The 15,047-nt window shown below is 42.4% G+C and overlaps 1 protein-coding gene across 1 annotated transcript in view; it reads left to right on the top strand.

Moving 5' to 3' along the window:
- Nucleotides 1–15,047, top strand: part of VPS13A (vacuolar protein sorting 13 homolog A) — a 151,736-nt gene that overhangs the window by 114,835 nt on the left and 21,854 nt on the right. The window contains exons 58-65 of the mRNA XM_048504374.1: nt 2,148–2,293; nt 2,701–2,782; nt 9,647–9,760; nt 10,698–10,773; nt 10,869–11,032; nt 11,895–11,940; nt 12,668–12,791; nt 13,102–13,216. Coding sequence (XP_048360331.1) covers nt 2,148–2,293; nt 2,701–2,782; nt 9,647–9,760; nt 10,698–10,773; nt 10,869–11,032; nt 11,895–11,940; nt 12,668–12,791; nt 13,102–13,216 — 867 coding nt within the window. The remainder of the gene's footprint in view (nt 1–2,147; nt 2,294–2,700; nt 2,783–9,646; nt 9,761–10,697; nt 10,774–10,868; nt 11,033–11,894; nt 11,941–12,667; nt 12,792–13,101; nt 13,217–15,047) is intronic.

Raw genomic sequence — 15,047 nt, 5'->3', positions numbered from 1 at the left:
CGTCACCAAATAACATTGTGTTTATAAGCTGCTGGAAAGAGTATAGCTGCATGGAAACAATGAGCCTGTTTACTACCAACCTTAATGTTCCTGCTCTGAAATGACTGATCGTTTTGATCTTGGCTTGGCTCTCTGGACTTATGGATTTCCCACTGTGAATTTTTTGAACTTTTTGTGCTTGATCCGTGGAATTGGACCTTGACAACTGAAATTGGACTGGGTCTGTGCGTGCATGCGTGCGTGCGTGCGTGTGTGTGTGTACGTACACATGTGCCTGGGAAACACAACAGGAGCCCTCAGGGGGAGGGCGATATATAAAACGAATAATAAATAAAAATTAAAAAAAATACCTGGGCTCCTTCCCAGCCCAAACATCTCTGGCACTGAACGTCCACCATCTGTGACCACCCTCTTCTTTCTCTCCTGGCAGCTAGAAGGAAGTGGTAGGAAGGATTGGTGGAGCAAGGGAGGCAGTGACAATAGCCCAAAACACTGCAGTTCTCCCAGTGGCAGGAGGGCATCTTGTGTATAGTTGATTACGACCCCATTTCTCACGGAGGCAGGATCAAATTCTTCACTTCATGTCTCCTTGCTGTGGGGATCATCCACTTCTAGTTTCTAGTTTCTTTCCTTTCTCAAGCAGGGAGAGCATTGCCGAAGGCTTTCACAGCTGGAATCACTGGAGTGTTCCGGGCTGTATGGCCATGTTCTAGTAGCATTTTCCCTGACATTTCACCTGCATCTGTGGCTGGCATCTTCAGAGGATCAGATGGTAGTAAAGCAAGTGTAGTATATATACCTGTGGAATGTCCAGGGTAGGAGAAAGACCTATTTGCCTGTTAACAAGTGTAAAGGCTGCAATTAGCAATCTTGATTTGCATGTGTTGGGTGGGATCCACCCATTTAGCATGTGAGTAACCATGAAGATAATCAATTAGTGAGGGCATCTGTATTGTAGTAGCCTAGCCTTTTGATCCCTTTGATTGTTTACTGCCTAAAATGGTGGTGTTCTGGGTGGTGTTCACTAGCCCTTTGACTGCTTACTGCCTGGAGACATTCTTTGTCTGGGTGGTGTCCATTAGTAACTGTCTTGATTCTAGTGTTTTTCAGTACTGGTAGCCAAATTTTGTTCATTTCCATGGTTTCTTCCTTTCTGTTGAAATTGTCCATGTGCTTGTGGATTTCAGTGGCTTCTCTGTGTAGTCTGACATAGTGGTTGTCAGAGTGGTCCAAAATTTCTGTGTTTTCAAATAATATTCTGTGCCCAGATTGGTTTAGCATGTGTTCTGCTGTTGCTGATTTTTCTGGCTGAATTAGTCTGAAGTGCCTTTAATTTCTTTAATTCGCATCTGGGCACTGTGTTTGGTGGTCCCTACGTAGACTTGTCCACAACTGCATTGTATGCGGTAGACTCCTGCAGAAGTTAGAGGATCCCTCTTAACCTTTTGCTGAACGTAGCATTTGTTGAACTTTCTTTAGTGGGTCTGTAGATTGTTTCAAGGTTATGTTTCTTCATGAGTTTCCCTACACGATCAGTGATTCCCTTGATGTATGATAAGAATACTTTCCGGGGGCGGGGGGCGGGATTTGTCTGGTGGTTTTTTTGTTATTTAAAGCTGTTTGCTGCTGAATCCCGAATATATACAAGCTGATCCAAACACTTTGCATTCGGATTGGCTCATATTCGGGCATATTGTATTCGGGTCGTATAAGCCACGATTCGGCCATTTTGGGTGATTCTGGATACCCAAATTGCCCAGCCTATTATACACTTCTTCTATCTTTCATGTGACATTACATATAGTATTGAAATGATTTAGGAGTCTGGGTTGGGCTGCATGTGTGATCAGTTGTTAACTTTAGTTTTTAAGGATTATCCAGTTACTTTTGGCAATCTTATTCTATTTTCTGCCACAACCACACACATATTCAGTTCAGAATGCACAAATTCAGACACCCACTCATGGATTAGCGACAGAATTAGATCATGGTCTGTATGTTTATACTTCGTTAGGGAGACATATTCAGTTTACTGAAGTAAGGCGATATGATTTGCCAGCCAAACAGTAATTACCATAGCTATAAAAGTTTTTATGAGTGCTGGGATAATATTTAAGACACTCTGAATATTTTCCATTTTCTTTTAGTTACATTTAAGTTTTTCACTGAGCACTGGAGGAGAAGATAGCAACAAGGAAGAGAAACGCAAGGAGTTGATTCCAGTTCAGTCCTTAAATCTCTTGCTAAAGAGTATTGGGACCACACTCACTGATGTTCAGGACGTTGTTCTCAAGTATGTAGAATGTATTGGTTTAATTTATTTAATAAATTATGTAATATTAGAATATGTAATTATTATGTAATTATTAAAATAAATTATGTAATACTGGAATAAATATTACCCAGTTTATATTTAGTTTATATTTGTAAACAAAATGGAACTGTGGACTAGTTGCTGTATTTATTATCTTCCTTCTACTGCATTGTCTTCTATGTACAGAATATAATTTTCTTCATCATTTAACATGTCTAATACTTTTTGCTTTGTTTTGAAGTTCTGTAATTCTACTGCAGTTGCATTGCTTATTAGATGTCACATTTTATACATGCCACTTACATGACTTATGCTGTGTAATCAGCCTTTAGTCTCTGTTGGAAAACCAGACGATAAATAAATATTATGTGATTTGCTTGTTCTAGGTTGGCATACTTTGAGCTCAACTATCACTTCTGTACAACACAAGGACTACAGTGGACAGTTATTATGCATTATTCAAAACAGGTTAGTGGAAACTGATATGAATGTATCTCTTCATCCGTCCATCTCCAGTTCAGTTCAGTCGAGTCCAGAACCTTTAATAGGCATATAATCAAGAATATGACAAACATTTCCAGATACTTTAAAAAAATCACTCATTGTGACATTGTAAAACACACCTTAAAAATATGGCAACTGCTTCCAAAATTTCTACATTGGAACTATTCAGGAGCTTAAACATTTTTCTTTTATCGGAGAATAGTGTGACTCCTGTTGGTAGCAGTGCCCACAAGTCAGTCCTAAAGCTGTTAAGCTTTGAACAGTGCAGCAAAATATGAGAAATTGAGTCCGACGTATAGGGACAGTACCAGCAGCAACGTTCGTTGTATGGAATATTAAAAAGCGTCCTTGGAGGTAAACTGAGGGAAAAGAGTTGCATCTTGTTCTGGTTATGACCCATCTACTCTTGTGATCAACTAGTTGTTCCAAATATACAGCCAAGCTTGTTTTCTGGGGAATGATCCCAAGGTATGGCAGGGAGCAAGAGCTTTGTGCTGTGCTCAAAAGAGATTGATATTCCAGATCATATAGTCTGGTCTTTAGATGGTGATAGATGTCTGTGGCGGTAAGCATATTCAGAGACTCCCATGAAAAACCTAAGGAGAATATTTTTTTCTCAATATGCAACCACCATTTCGAAAGCTGGAGCTCCCTCATTTCTAGCAAGGTTAAACTTTCCAGATCTGAACAGAAACAGAAACGCCACCCAAACTTGAATGTTATAGCCCATGCCCTAGTTTCTAGTAAATGCTGTCCTGATTCCAAGCAAAGAACACTGTAAGGGACACAACATGGGGTGCCAAATATATAGGAAGTTTGATTGAACACGTTCCAAATTCTGGTGCCAAGCTTGGATCCAGACGGGGATACCATACAGAAGGTACTGAACCACTTTAGAATTAAGTACCTTCAGTCCTGCTGGGATGAACCTACTACCATGGATGTTGAAAAATTTCAATCTGTCCATCTACAGAACTGGAACAGTGTACTGGTCTGTTCTGTATACATACTGTTTATTAAGGGTTTGGAAATACAGTTTCAGTTGCATTGGTTGAATATGATATGTGGCTATATTGGACTTAAGTACAGAGCAAAGACTGTACTGTCACTTTTAAAAATTGGCAATGGTACTTTACATTCTAGTCATGTTTCTAGTCAATTGGTTATGAAAACAGCTCCTTGAGCCTTTTTGACAACTAAAATGGTAATCTTTAGTTGGTTTATTCAGAACCTGCTCAGGTGTATTCAAGGAGACTTAGTCCCAGGGAAGTATTCTTAAGTTTGCATTTATATCTTAAGTTTTGCACTTATTCTTAAGTTTGCACTTATTTTGCACTTAAAAATCTTATTTTAAAGGGGTTAATCTCATGAAGAGAGGCAATAAAAGTGTGCTTGTATGCCAGAAGAATATAAACAGCTTGTTTATAAAGAATATAAACAGCTATATTCACAGACAACGTTTACCATGTGGTAGGATTTTCTGCCACATACTTGCTTTCTTCCACATACTTGTATTATTATTGTACTGGCGACAAGTTCTCATAAAGTGTGAATTGGCGGAGTTGGGGGGATTTTTGCCACATGGTAAACCTTTCAACTTTTTCCACATATTAATGCCCCTTGGGGATAGGGCGGTATAGAAAACTAAGAAATAAATAAATTCAGTTATCTGTGTTCAATCACAGTTTGTAATTTTTTTCTGAGTGTATTTTAATAAGAGACTGAATATTTCCCATCCCCAACCCAGTACTTCAGATGGCTAGATCAGCATGTCAGATGTAAAGTGATCCGCTAATTTTGTACAATTTTTATTCAGCTATGAGATTCTTTAAAATGGATATAAAGAATACTTTTTACATCTCTTAGCAATAGATTCACTGTTTCCAAGCAAATTGTTAAATTGTTGCCTGTCTTAATATTGTAGCCAGAATTTCAGACTATTTCACAGGTTAGAAAATTAGAGAGTCAAAGTTGGTAAGACAACCTCAAGAAATGTCTCTTTTCCGATAGTAGTATCTTGTACAAATCACTCTATTGTTCTAGGAAACCACCTAAGTAAAGTCTAAATAGATAGTCTTTATAATCCAGTATTAAGCCTGGACTGCTTGAAAATGCTTGACAGTAAATGTTCACCAAATGTTCATGCTAGGCCTCTCCTTGTTAAATTCTGGTGCCACTCATGAGGCTGGCCACATTTTGGATTTGGTCTTTGGGTCAGGAGTGGATATGGTTGTATCCTCTGTTAGCAGAGTGCCATGGTCCAACAATTTTGCCTTGAAGGTTCGGGTGGATGCACCGTGCCAACCCAGTCTAGGCGATGGACTAATTTATGTCCGCCCGCGGAGACTTATGGAGCCTATTGGTCTCCTGAATGCTCTGCAGGACCCTGAGCCCCCTGGCACCCTTGATGAGCAGGTGGAGGACTGAAATTCCAGGCTCTCTGATGCCATCGAGGTCCTTGGTGTCATCTTCACCCCCATCTGCGGCGGGCTCCCCGGTATACCACGGAGCTGCGCCAAATGAAGCAGGAGCTTTGACGACTAGAGTGAGCGTGGAGGAAGTCTCGCAACGGAGCTTCGCGAACAACCTATAGGACGTTTATGAAAGCCTGTGAGTTGGCAAAGAAGGGGGCGAAGAGAGAGCACTTCTCGTCCTCTTAGCTCATGGTGCTGTAAAGTTGGTGGAGGCTAGTGGCAGTGGCCCCCTTCGATTTGAATTGCTCCTGGGTCGGCCTGGAGACGTGAAGTGGGAGACGTGAGTGCGAGGCTTGAGATTGTTGTAGGAGAGGTCGTTTGAAGGGGTAGCTGCCTGCAGCGGTGGAAAGTTATAGGGGTGAGGAAGGAACTAGCCCCCAGTGGAATAAGTGGGCTGTGATATCTAAGCCCTTTATGTGGGATACAGTGACGGGAAGAGTGCAATCTGGACGCCGCCTCTTGTTCAGCGACTATGGACCAGGGCGATGCTAGGCCTCTCCTAAATTCTGGCGCCACTCATGAGGCTGGCCACACCTTGGATTTGGTCTTTGGGTCATGAGTGGATATGGTCGTATCCTCTGTTAGCAGAGTGCCATTTTGCCTTGAAGGTCCAGGTGGATGCGCCGTGCCAACCCCATCTAGGCGACGGACTAATTTAAGTCCACCCGCGGAGACTTAGGAGCCTATTGGTCTCCTGAATGCTCTGGGGGACCCTGAGCCCCCTGGCACCCTCGATGAGCAGGTGGAGGACTGGAATTTCAGGCTCTCCAATGCCATTGAGGTGATTGCTCCCCAGCGTCCTCTACACCCCCATCTCTGGCAGGCTCCCTGGTATACTGCAGAGCTGCACCAAATGAAGCGGGAGCTTAGACGACTAGAGCGAGTGTGGAGGAAGTTTCGCAACGGAGCTTCGCGAACAACCTATAGGATGTTTATGAAAGCCTATGAGTTGGCGACGAAGGGGGCGAAGAGAGAGCATTTCTCGTCCTCTCTCGCATCTGCTAGCTCCCGCCCGGCACAACTGTATCGGATTTTTCGGTCCCTCACTTCATTGACAGAGAGTTCCACAAATTCTCAATTGGCTATTGGCTGTGAGGCATTCATGAGCTTTTTTGCAGATAAAGTCACGTCACCTTCCAGCCACCTTTGATACAGTTAGGGAACTTGAGACCCCGTCGCCGTCTTCAGGTCCTTGTATGGACTGGTTTTCCCTGCTCGCTGAGTCCGATGTCAACAGGGTTCTAGCCGCTGTTAGACCTACTATCTGTCCTCTGGATCCATGCCCCTCCTGGCTGATAAAAGCTTGCCGGGAGGAGTTACAATCCCACCTGTTGAATATCATCAACGGCTCCCTTGAGCAAGGAGTGTTTCTGGGTGGGTTGAAGGAGGCAGTGGTCCACCCACTCTTGAAAAGACCATCCTTAGATCCCAGTGATCTGGCCAATTACCGCTCCGTTTTGAATCTTTCGTTTCTGGGGAAGGTAATTGAGAGAGTGGTATTGGAGCAGCTTCAGGGCTTTCTGGAGGACACATTGGTACTCGATTCCTTCCAGTCTGGCTTCTGCGCTGGGCATGGGACGGAGACCATCCTTGTCTCTATCACAGATACGCTCCACATGCAGCTGGACCAAGGCGGATCGGCGCTGCTAATATTGCTCGATCTTACTGCAGCGTTTGATGTAGTCGACCACGACCTTTTGACCCACCACCTGGCTGCTTCCGGGGTGCGGGGCACTGTTCTTCAGTGGATTGCCTCATTTCTCCAGGATAGGGGTCAGCAGGTGTGGTGTGGGGACCAGGCCTCCCAACAGCACCCGCTTCAGTGTGGGGTGCCACAGGGGGCCTTGTTATCCCCGCTCTTATTTAATACCTACATGCGACCCCTTGCCCAGTTGGTGTGGAGCTTTAGGCTGGGTTATCACCAATATGCTGATGACACCCAGCTCATTTATTTATTTATTATTGCATTTAAAAACCACCCCATCCCCTAAGGGCTCTGGGCTCCATTCTGTTGATGGAGGGGGCGGCCTCTGCCACTGTGGCTCTACAGCATTGTTTGGAGTTGGTTGCTAGTTGGTTGAGGCAGAGCAGGTTAAAACTCAATCCATCGAAGACGGAGGTCCTTTGGCTGGGCCGTGGTGAGAGGCCTAGGGATTTTCAGCTGCCGGTTTTGGAAGGGATCACGTTGGCCCTGACCTCCCTGGCCTGTAGCCTGGGGGTCCGCCTGAATTCCTTCCTTTCTATGGAGGGCCAGGTGGCCCATGTTACCCAAGTAGCTTTTCTTCATCTTCGCCAGGCCAGGCGGCTGGCCCCCTACCTCTCCCAGGCTGACCTGGCCAATGTGATCCATTCGACGGTCACCTCGAGGTTGGACTACTGTAACTCGCTCTACGCGGGCCTTCCCTTGAGATTGACCCAGAAGTTGAAGCTGGTCCAGAATGCAGCGGGGCTTCTTACGGGGGGTACTTATCAAGATCATATTACCCCCATGCTGCGCCGTCTGCACTGGCTTCCAGTGGAATTCTGGATCATCTTCAAGATGCTGGTATTAACCTTCAAGGCCCTTTGCGGCTCGGGGCCCTCATACCTGCGGGACCGTCTTACCCCGTATGTCCCAAATGGGCCCCTGCGTTCTGCAACAGCAGAGTTGCTGGAAGTCCCCGGCCTTTCGATGATGAGGCTAGCCTCTACCCTTTACAGCACTGGCCCCTGCCTGGTGGAACGCTCTTCCCTTAGCTGTCCAGACCCTGCGGGACCTTGGTGAGTTCCACAGGACCTGTAAGACCGAGCTGTTCCACCAGGCTTTTGGTGAGGCTGGCCGCGGATTGGCTGCCCCCTTGTGAGGCCCTGCCATGGTTTTGTCATCTCTGGCAGTGCCCCCGCTGGTTTCATCTTGGGCGCTGCCAGCCCCTCCCAGCCTTAAGGCCGGTCTTAAGACCAGGTGCCACCGATATGATGCTGCATACTGAACTTCAAATGTTTTAAATGTTTTAATTAATGTATTGGGTTTTATTGCATTGTGAACCGCCTAGAGCCCTTTGTGGATTAGGCGGTCTATAAAATCTAATAAACAAACAAACAAACAAACAAACAAATAAATAAATGAATGAATGAATGAATGCTTCATGAAAACATTTTGTAGGCAAAACATTGGGGGAAGGCTTCCCAATCAACCCTACCTTTACCCTTTATTTTGAAACTGGTTGTAAAGCCCCATTTCAGTTCAGCTCTATTAAAGAATGGACTTGGAATGCAGTTTAAAGAAATGGTTATACGTTACCTTAATATGTCTCTTGTACATCTTGTATCATTCGAGCATTCACAGAAATCATACGACAAGTAAACAAATTGTTCATTCACATTAGCAACAGGATCTTCTATAATTTATGATGCTCAAAATTATATCCAAATTATCAGAGTTTCTGCAGAATTCATAGTTCCTGGTAGCTGCAGTATCTAGATTACTAACTAACTAACTAACTATTGTATTTTAATAACCCATATGTGATGTCCATACATTAAGTATGACGCAGCATAAACTCGAAATGCAGCCATGTTTGCTGCATCTGGTTGATTAATTTATAACTCCATGTTATGTTACTTAGGCTGTTTCCGCATGAGTGGAATACAGCGCCCCAGGGACGCTAAAAACTGCGTCCCTGGGGAGGGGTTCACACAGCCAGCGCTGCTGCATCGCATCAGAACCGACCTCGTCACCCCCAAGCGGCGCGAAGACGCTGCTTCCGAACCTCGCTCCACGGCAGCGGCTGGAAGGCGTCATTCCCCCCCCACCGTCCCTGAACACCATACCTCATCTCTTGGCTTCCGGTGCATCACAGAGGCCAGGGGACACGCCCCCCCCGGCCTGCGACTCCAGAGCCACTGCTCCAGCCTGCGGGGGGGTGTCCCCTGGTCTCTGCGATGTGCCAGAAGCCAGGAGACAAGGTACGGCGTTCAGCGACAGCGCAGCCTGTGCGAAGGCTGTGCTGCCGCCTGCAGCCCTACCGGGACCGTCCGTGCGAACAGTCCCGGGGGGGGGGGCGGCATTGTTTATGGCAATGCACCCCTGCACAGTGCCTGTGCAGAAATGGCCAGAGATTTGTTTACTATGCAGCTTGGTGAACAATACTTGTCTTGTTTTTAACTTTAAATTATAAATGCAGTGAATAACTGTAAAAACAGTAATAACTATTAAAAACAATAAAATAACTATAAAAACTGTAAAAAAAACTATAAAAACAGATGTGAACTGTTAAGAATTGATCCTAAGAATCTCTAAATTGCATGCCATTTTGTTAATTATACTTGCAATATTAGTATAGTTATTTTTATTTTAAAATTGTGTTTTTTTTAGGCAATTAAACAAATGTATGTTCTTATTCTTGGCCTTGATGTTTTGGGCAATCCATTTGGATTCATAAGAGATTTGTCTGTGGGAGTTGAAGCATTCTTCTATGAACCTTACCAGGTGAGCTCATCTTCTGGCTTTCAGTTAGCCCAGCCTTAGGGATTGGCTTATTACAAAATTAGCTGTAAGCCATTGCACATGAAATTATGTAAGCAGTACAGATGGGTATTGAGTTGTCAGAGATCCAAACCACTACAGAGAGAAGAGAATTTGTGGCAGCTTTTCCCTTGGAATATTTCTGCTTTGCTTAGTCAAATGGAAATATTTGTCCAGCCCTTGAGGGCTGATATTGCTGTAATAGCTATAGAGCACCAACAAAAACTTGGGAGATCTGTGTTCAAATCCTAGTTGTTCTATGCCATGTACCGGGTGATCTCAAATCCATCTATCTAACCTACATAGCAATCTTGTTATGTATAGAGCTGTGCATCCAGATAAAGCCAAATCAAAAATAAAACTGGAAAAAGCAGTTTTGGCTCTTTGGGGTTTATTTTTAGGCAGAAAAAATGGCTATGATTTAAGGGAGCAAAAAAGCGGATCCCGAAAAATGCTGTATTTTTCTAGCATTCTTCAGGTTGTTTCAGGCCTGCTACCATTTTAAAAATGAGGGGAACCCTTCCTACCCCCTCTTTTGTCCACTGACCTGCTATTTGCCACCTCCATAATCTACATGGTCTTAGAAACGTCAGGTAGCAGAGAGCTGAATGCTGGGCTCACCCTGGCTGGTTAATATGCTACTTACCCTGTTTTTAGCCTGATAGTTTTGTTGCTTTAAGTGCACATTTAAGACATCTTTTAAAATTCATTGAAAGTTCAGGAAATAAATAATACATGCAGGTGTTTGCTCCAGAAAAGAGACTAACAAGTAAGAAACCATTTTGTGTTCATGAGACTATCGACCTATTAAAAGGGAAGTTAGAAATCTCACCAATAAGTACACTGTTTTATGTTATCTCTCAGGTTTGTTTGTTTTTTAAAGTTTGCTTTTTGCCTTCAGGGAGCCATCCAAGGTCCAGAAGAATTCGTTGAGGGAATGGCACTGGGACTTAAAGCCCTAGTTGGTGGTGCTGTTGGTAAGTCATTATTAGATTTCAGCTTGGATAAAATTTACCAAGTAGTTTTCCCAGGATTATTTGAATGCTTGAAATAAAATTTCTTATGGTTATAGGGGGACTGGCTGGTGCTGCATCAAGAATAACTGGTGCTATGGCTAAAGGTGTAGCAGCAATAACCATGGATGAAGACTATCAGCAGAAGAGAAGGGAAACCATGAATAGGCAACCAGCTGGCCTTAAAGAGGGTATCACACGAGGAGGAAAAGGCTTGATGTCTGTAAGAGACACCAAACATTAAAATTTAATGTTTAAATGTTGATCCGTCTTGAGTACTAGATGTATGCACTAACTACAAAAGTTTTTTTTTTCAAATTTCATTCATTTTTGTTATAACTGGAAAGCATAATATTTTATGCATGAGTATAAGTAAAATTACTCCTACTTGTTTTATATGGGAAAGTTTTCGTTTTTAGTTTTAGATCAGTGATGGCGAACCTATGGCACGGGTGCCAGAGGTGGCACTCGGAGCCCTCTCTGTGGGCACGCGCACACAGAGTTCGGCATGTGGGGGGCGGAAAATCACCCCCCCACACACACACATCTAGGCTGGCCTGGGCCACTGAGCACGACATGCACACACTGCAGTGAGGAAGGAGGACTCGGCTGGCGGGCCTGGTGCCTGTGCTCTGGGTGGCTGCTGTCCGAGGGGCGGGGGGAAGGCAGAGGAGGCAGAGATGCTAGAGAGGCACAGAGTGGTGCACGCGGGACTTTCTGGAGGCTAGAGCAGGCTGGCCCCTGCTCGAGCTGGTGGGGCGGAGGAAGAGGGAACCAACCGGGTTTTTCCAAACTAAAACCTCAGCATTCAGGTTAAATTGCCGGGTTGGCACTTTGCGATAAATAAGTGGGGTTTGGGTTGCAATTTGGGCACTCGGTCTCAAAAAGGTTCGCCATCACTGTTTTAGATTATTAGGTTTATAGTATTTAAAAATCCTTTCTGTTGTTTGTTTACTTTTTGTAATTTGGAACCATTTTGTTTTTGTAAGCTGCTTTGGGTCTCTCTGGGAAGCAAAGCAATGCTCAAATAAATACATAAACTTCATTTGAGAAATAAAATTGATATTTCTGTTTTTAACTCACAGGGTTTTGTTAGTGGAATAACAGGGATTGTAACAAAACCAATACGAGGTATGTTAATTTTTTCCTCTAGTTCTTGCTGTGTGTTTAAACTGTTTGCTGGAAGATGATTTTTAAAATGAAATCAAATAAACTCTGCATATGTGGAGCAATAAATCCATAGGTTAGGCTCGAGTACAGAAAAGGGAAAACTTTCTATAAACTTTGCGGGGGGGGGGGTGTCCAGGTTTCCAAAAAAAGTTTTAAATATCCTTACTTAAAACCTCAGTTGACTTCTCACGTTATGTCCATCATTTTGAGAGCTTCTTAGCAACCTATAATCAGCAGCTGGCCACAGTAAAGAGAAGCAGGCACTGATGCTGCATAAATTAGGAAAGCAAGTGAAAGACAGATGGACAAAACATGGTGAACAAGATGATGAGGATGGAAGGAGCAGGGAAGACAACTGCCAGGTGAGTGGCAGCAAGAGACTAAGCAGTTCAAATGAGTAAGTCAGGCAGTAGGGATAGATTGAGGGGACCGGCACCAGGAAGAGTAGAGGTAGAGAAAGGTGGTGAGGGGGGAAAAAGCAGGAATCAATTATGTGATTTCTCAAAGGTTCCCACTTATACAGGTAAATATGGACATGCCACCCTCCCAGAGATTAAAGACTTCCTAAGCAACGAAGTCTAGCTGAGGAAATCTTCAAACTAGATGAAATCCATTGTGATGTCTAAATTGGAATGCCATAGCAAATTGTTTTGTTCATGGATGTGTGCTGTGGTTCTCCCTTACACAGGAGCTCAAAAAGAAGGTGCAGCAGGCTTTTTCAAAGGTGTTGGCAAAGGTTTAGTGGGAGCAGTGGCAAGACCCACTGGGGGAATAATAGACATGGCCAGCAGCACTCTTCAGGTAATTAAAAGGTAAGAATGTATTGAGTATAAAAACCTGTACTCTTATGAAAAGTGAAGGCTCTGTATCTATCTTCAGTAATGCAAATTCAGCATATGTCTAACTGTTCTTCTTTATATTCTTTGTGAGCAAGAAAAGCCTTCCCAATGAAAATACAATAGCATGCTTCTCTTGGAAGATAGACTAGAGAAAAATTCATTCACTCTTGTTTTTATAGAAGCTTATTTAAAACTTTAATTTAGAACTTTAAATATTTAAAATTTCATAATATGCATGTTTAATCCTATCCCTACTTAATGCAAAGGTTTACCTTTTTTTCAGAGCTACAAATTCCTCTGAAGATATCATAAGTCTGCGTCCTCCCCGCTTTTTCAATGAAGATGGAGTTATTCGACCATACAGATTAAGAGATGGGGCTGGAAGTCAAATGTTACAGGTGAAGGAAGTAATTTCTTAAGAACAAATGATCTAATAATCATCAGTCATTTATTTGAATAGATCTATATTTCTGTGTAGTTTGGTAGAATTGTTCCTGTATAAGTTTTCTAGAATGTTTTAATACTTAGTTGTAATGTCTTTTGCATTCCTGGGGTCCCATGCACCCCAGCAATATTATGGGGGCATTTGGGGCTATAGTAGAACAGAAGACCAGGAAGTCCCAAGATTTACCATGGGAACCAAGCCCATGTTTTTAGCTTTGATCACTTATGAAAACTTTTAATCACCAGTGAACTATTATTTGAAATTAAATAAGATTTCTTCAATCTTAGGAATGATCTACTGTTATCTCTCTCCTCCCCCAACCAGTGCATCTCGCCTGCTCCACCCTGCGCAGGCTGATCCAAATCAAGGATTTCTTCTTGCTAGTCCAAATCCCACTTGAAAAAAAAGAACACAACTACATGGTTCTGCACATAACAGTGTATACATTTTTGCAACCTAGAGTCAGGCTGAATTATTTCTTTAATGTTTATGTTGGAAGTGTGGGCCAAATAAAAGATCTGTTTCAAATCTATTGAAAATTCTTAGTATTTCAAGGAGTAAGAAATGCAGCTTTGTGTGCATACAAATATATTTAGTATTATTTAGCTAAGGTAGCTTCTTTTCATTTTGAAGGTATATAAAATATTTCAGCATTGTTTCTGATTTCACCTGTGTGTGGAATTTTCAATATAGACTGCATTCAGTCTTAAACTTTGTATTTCAAGATCATTTAAACATGCCTTCAGTTATGTATGAAGCATCTAGGGTTTTTTACTGAAATGTGTATTGTTTCGTTAAAAACATATACTTGAGAAAAAGCCACAATTGGGGGTGGAAGTAGGCCAATAGATATTAGGTTTTTTTAATCTGAAGTAAAAAGCAATGACAAACTTATATGAGTAGGTTTTCTAATGCCTTAACTGTATGACAGACCAAAAAAAGGAAAAAAGCCTTCATAAGCAAATAATTTTATGGATGAAAAGAGGTTTGCTTAAACCATACTTTTTCAAATCCTTTTATATTAATAAAGGTTTTTAATTTAAAAATTAATGTTCAGATATTTTTTAGTTTTCATCATTTAGATTTCTGTATTGTTGACTAGTATTTATCTGAAACCAGTTTACAAACAACAATTCCAAATTGAACATCTACTTTATCATGTGCCAAGAAAAGAACAAATCAGAGTAGACATAAGTTATGTTACTAAATAGAACTGGTTGCAGTAATAATTTTTAGAGTACTGGGTTAAGCAGTTTATGCTTAGAGAGAGATTTCTGTGAGAAAATCTAATGTAGTTGGGTGCAGCCAAACGTTAGACAGGAAAAATGCATCTAAGAATTGACTTGTGATATTTAAACAGGCAGTGATGAGTATAAAAATGTATTTTCAGTGTAGTCTCTCAATCAGTTCAATAGAGCTGGGGAAGGGGGCACTTGGACTTAGTCTTGGCAACTCTGTCGGTAGACTTGTGATCAAAACTAGAAGAGGCTTCTGCTCTTGGGTGGCTAGAGTTGACTTTTTAGATAATAGTATTCTTTACCTCTATGAACTTTCTATCAGTTGGAGATCTGGTATAGACTATAGAGCAGCCTTCACTATTTCCCTTGTAACATATCTAGTTGGTCACAGATGCACATTAAAATAGGCTTGCCAAATGCTTGGATGCTAGAGACATCCACCTCATGATACAATATATGCATAATATATTCCATGTCCTGTGTAGTAATCATAGAAAATTCAAAATGAATGGAGTACATGAGCTAGCAGATGGTAGTTTTCTGCTG

The sequence above is a fragment of the Sphaerodactylus townsendi genome, linkage group LG07 (assembly GCF_021028975.2).
Source record: "Sphaerodactylus townsendi isolate TG3544 linkage group LG07, MPM_Stown_v2.3, whole genome shotgun sequence".
NCBI lineage: Eukaryota > Metazoa > Chordata > Lepidosauria > Squamata > Sphaerodactylidae > Sphaerodactylus > Sphaerodactylus townsendi.
Note: the sequence above shows the minus strand (reverse complement) of the source record. Positions and strands in the feature narration are given on the sequence as shown.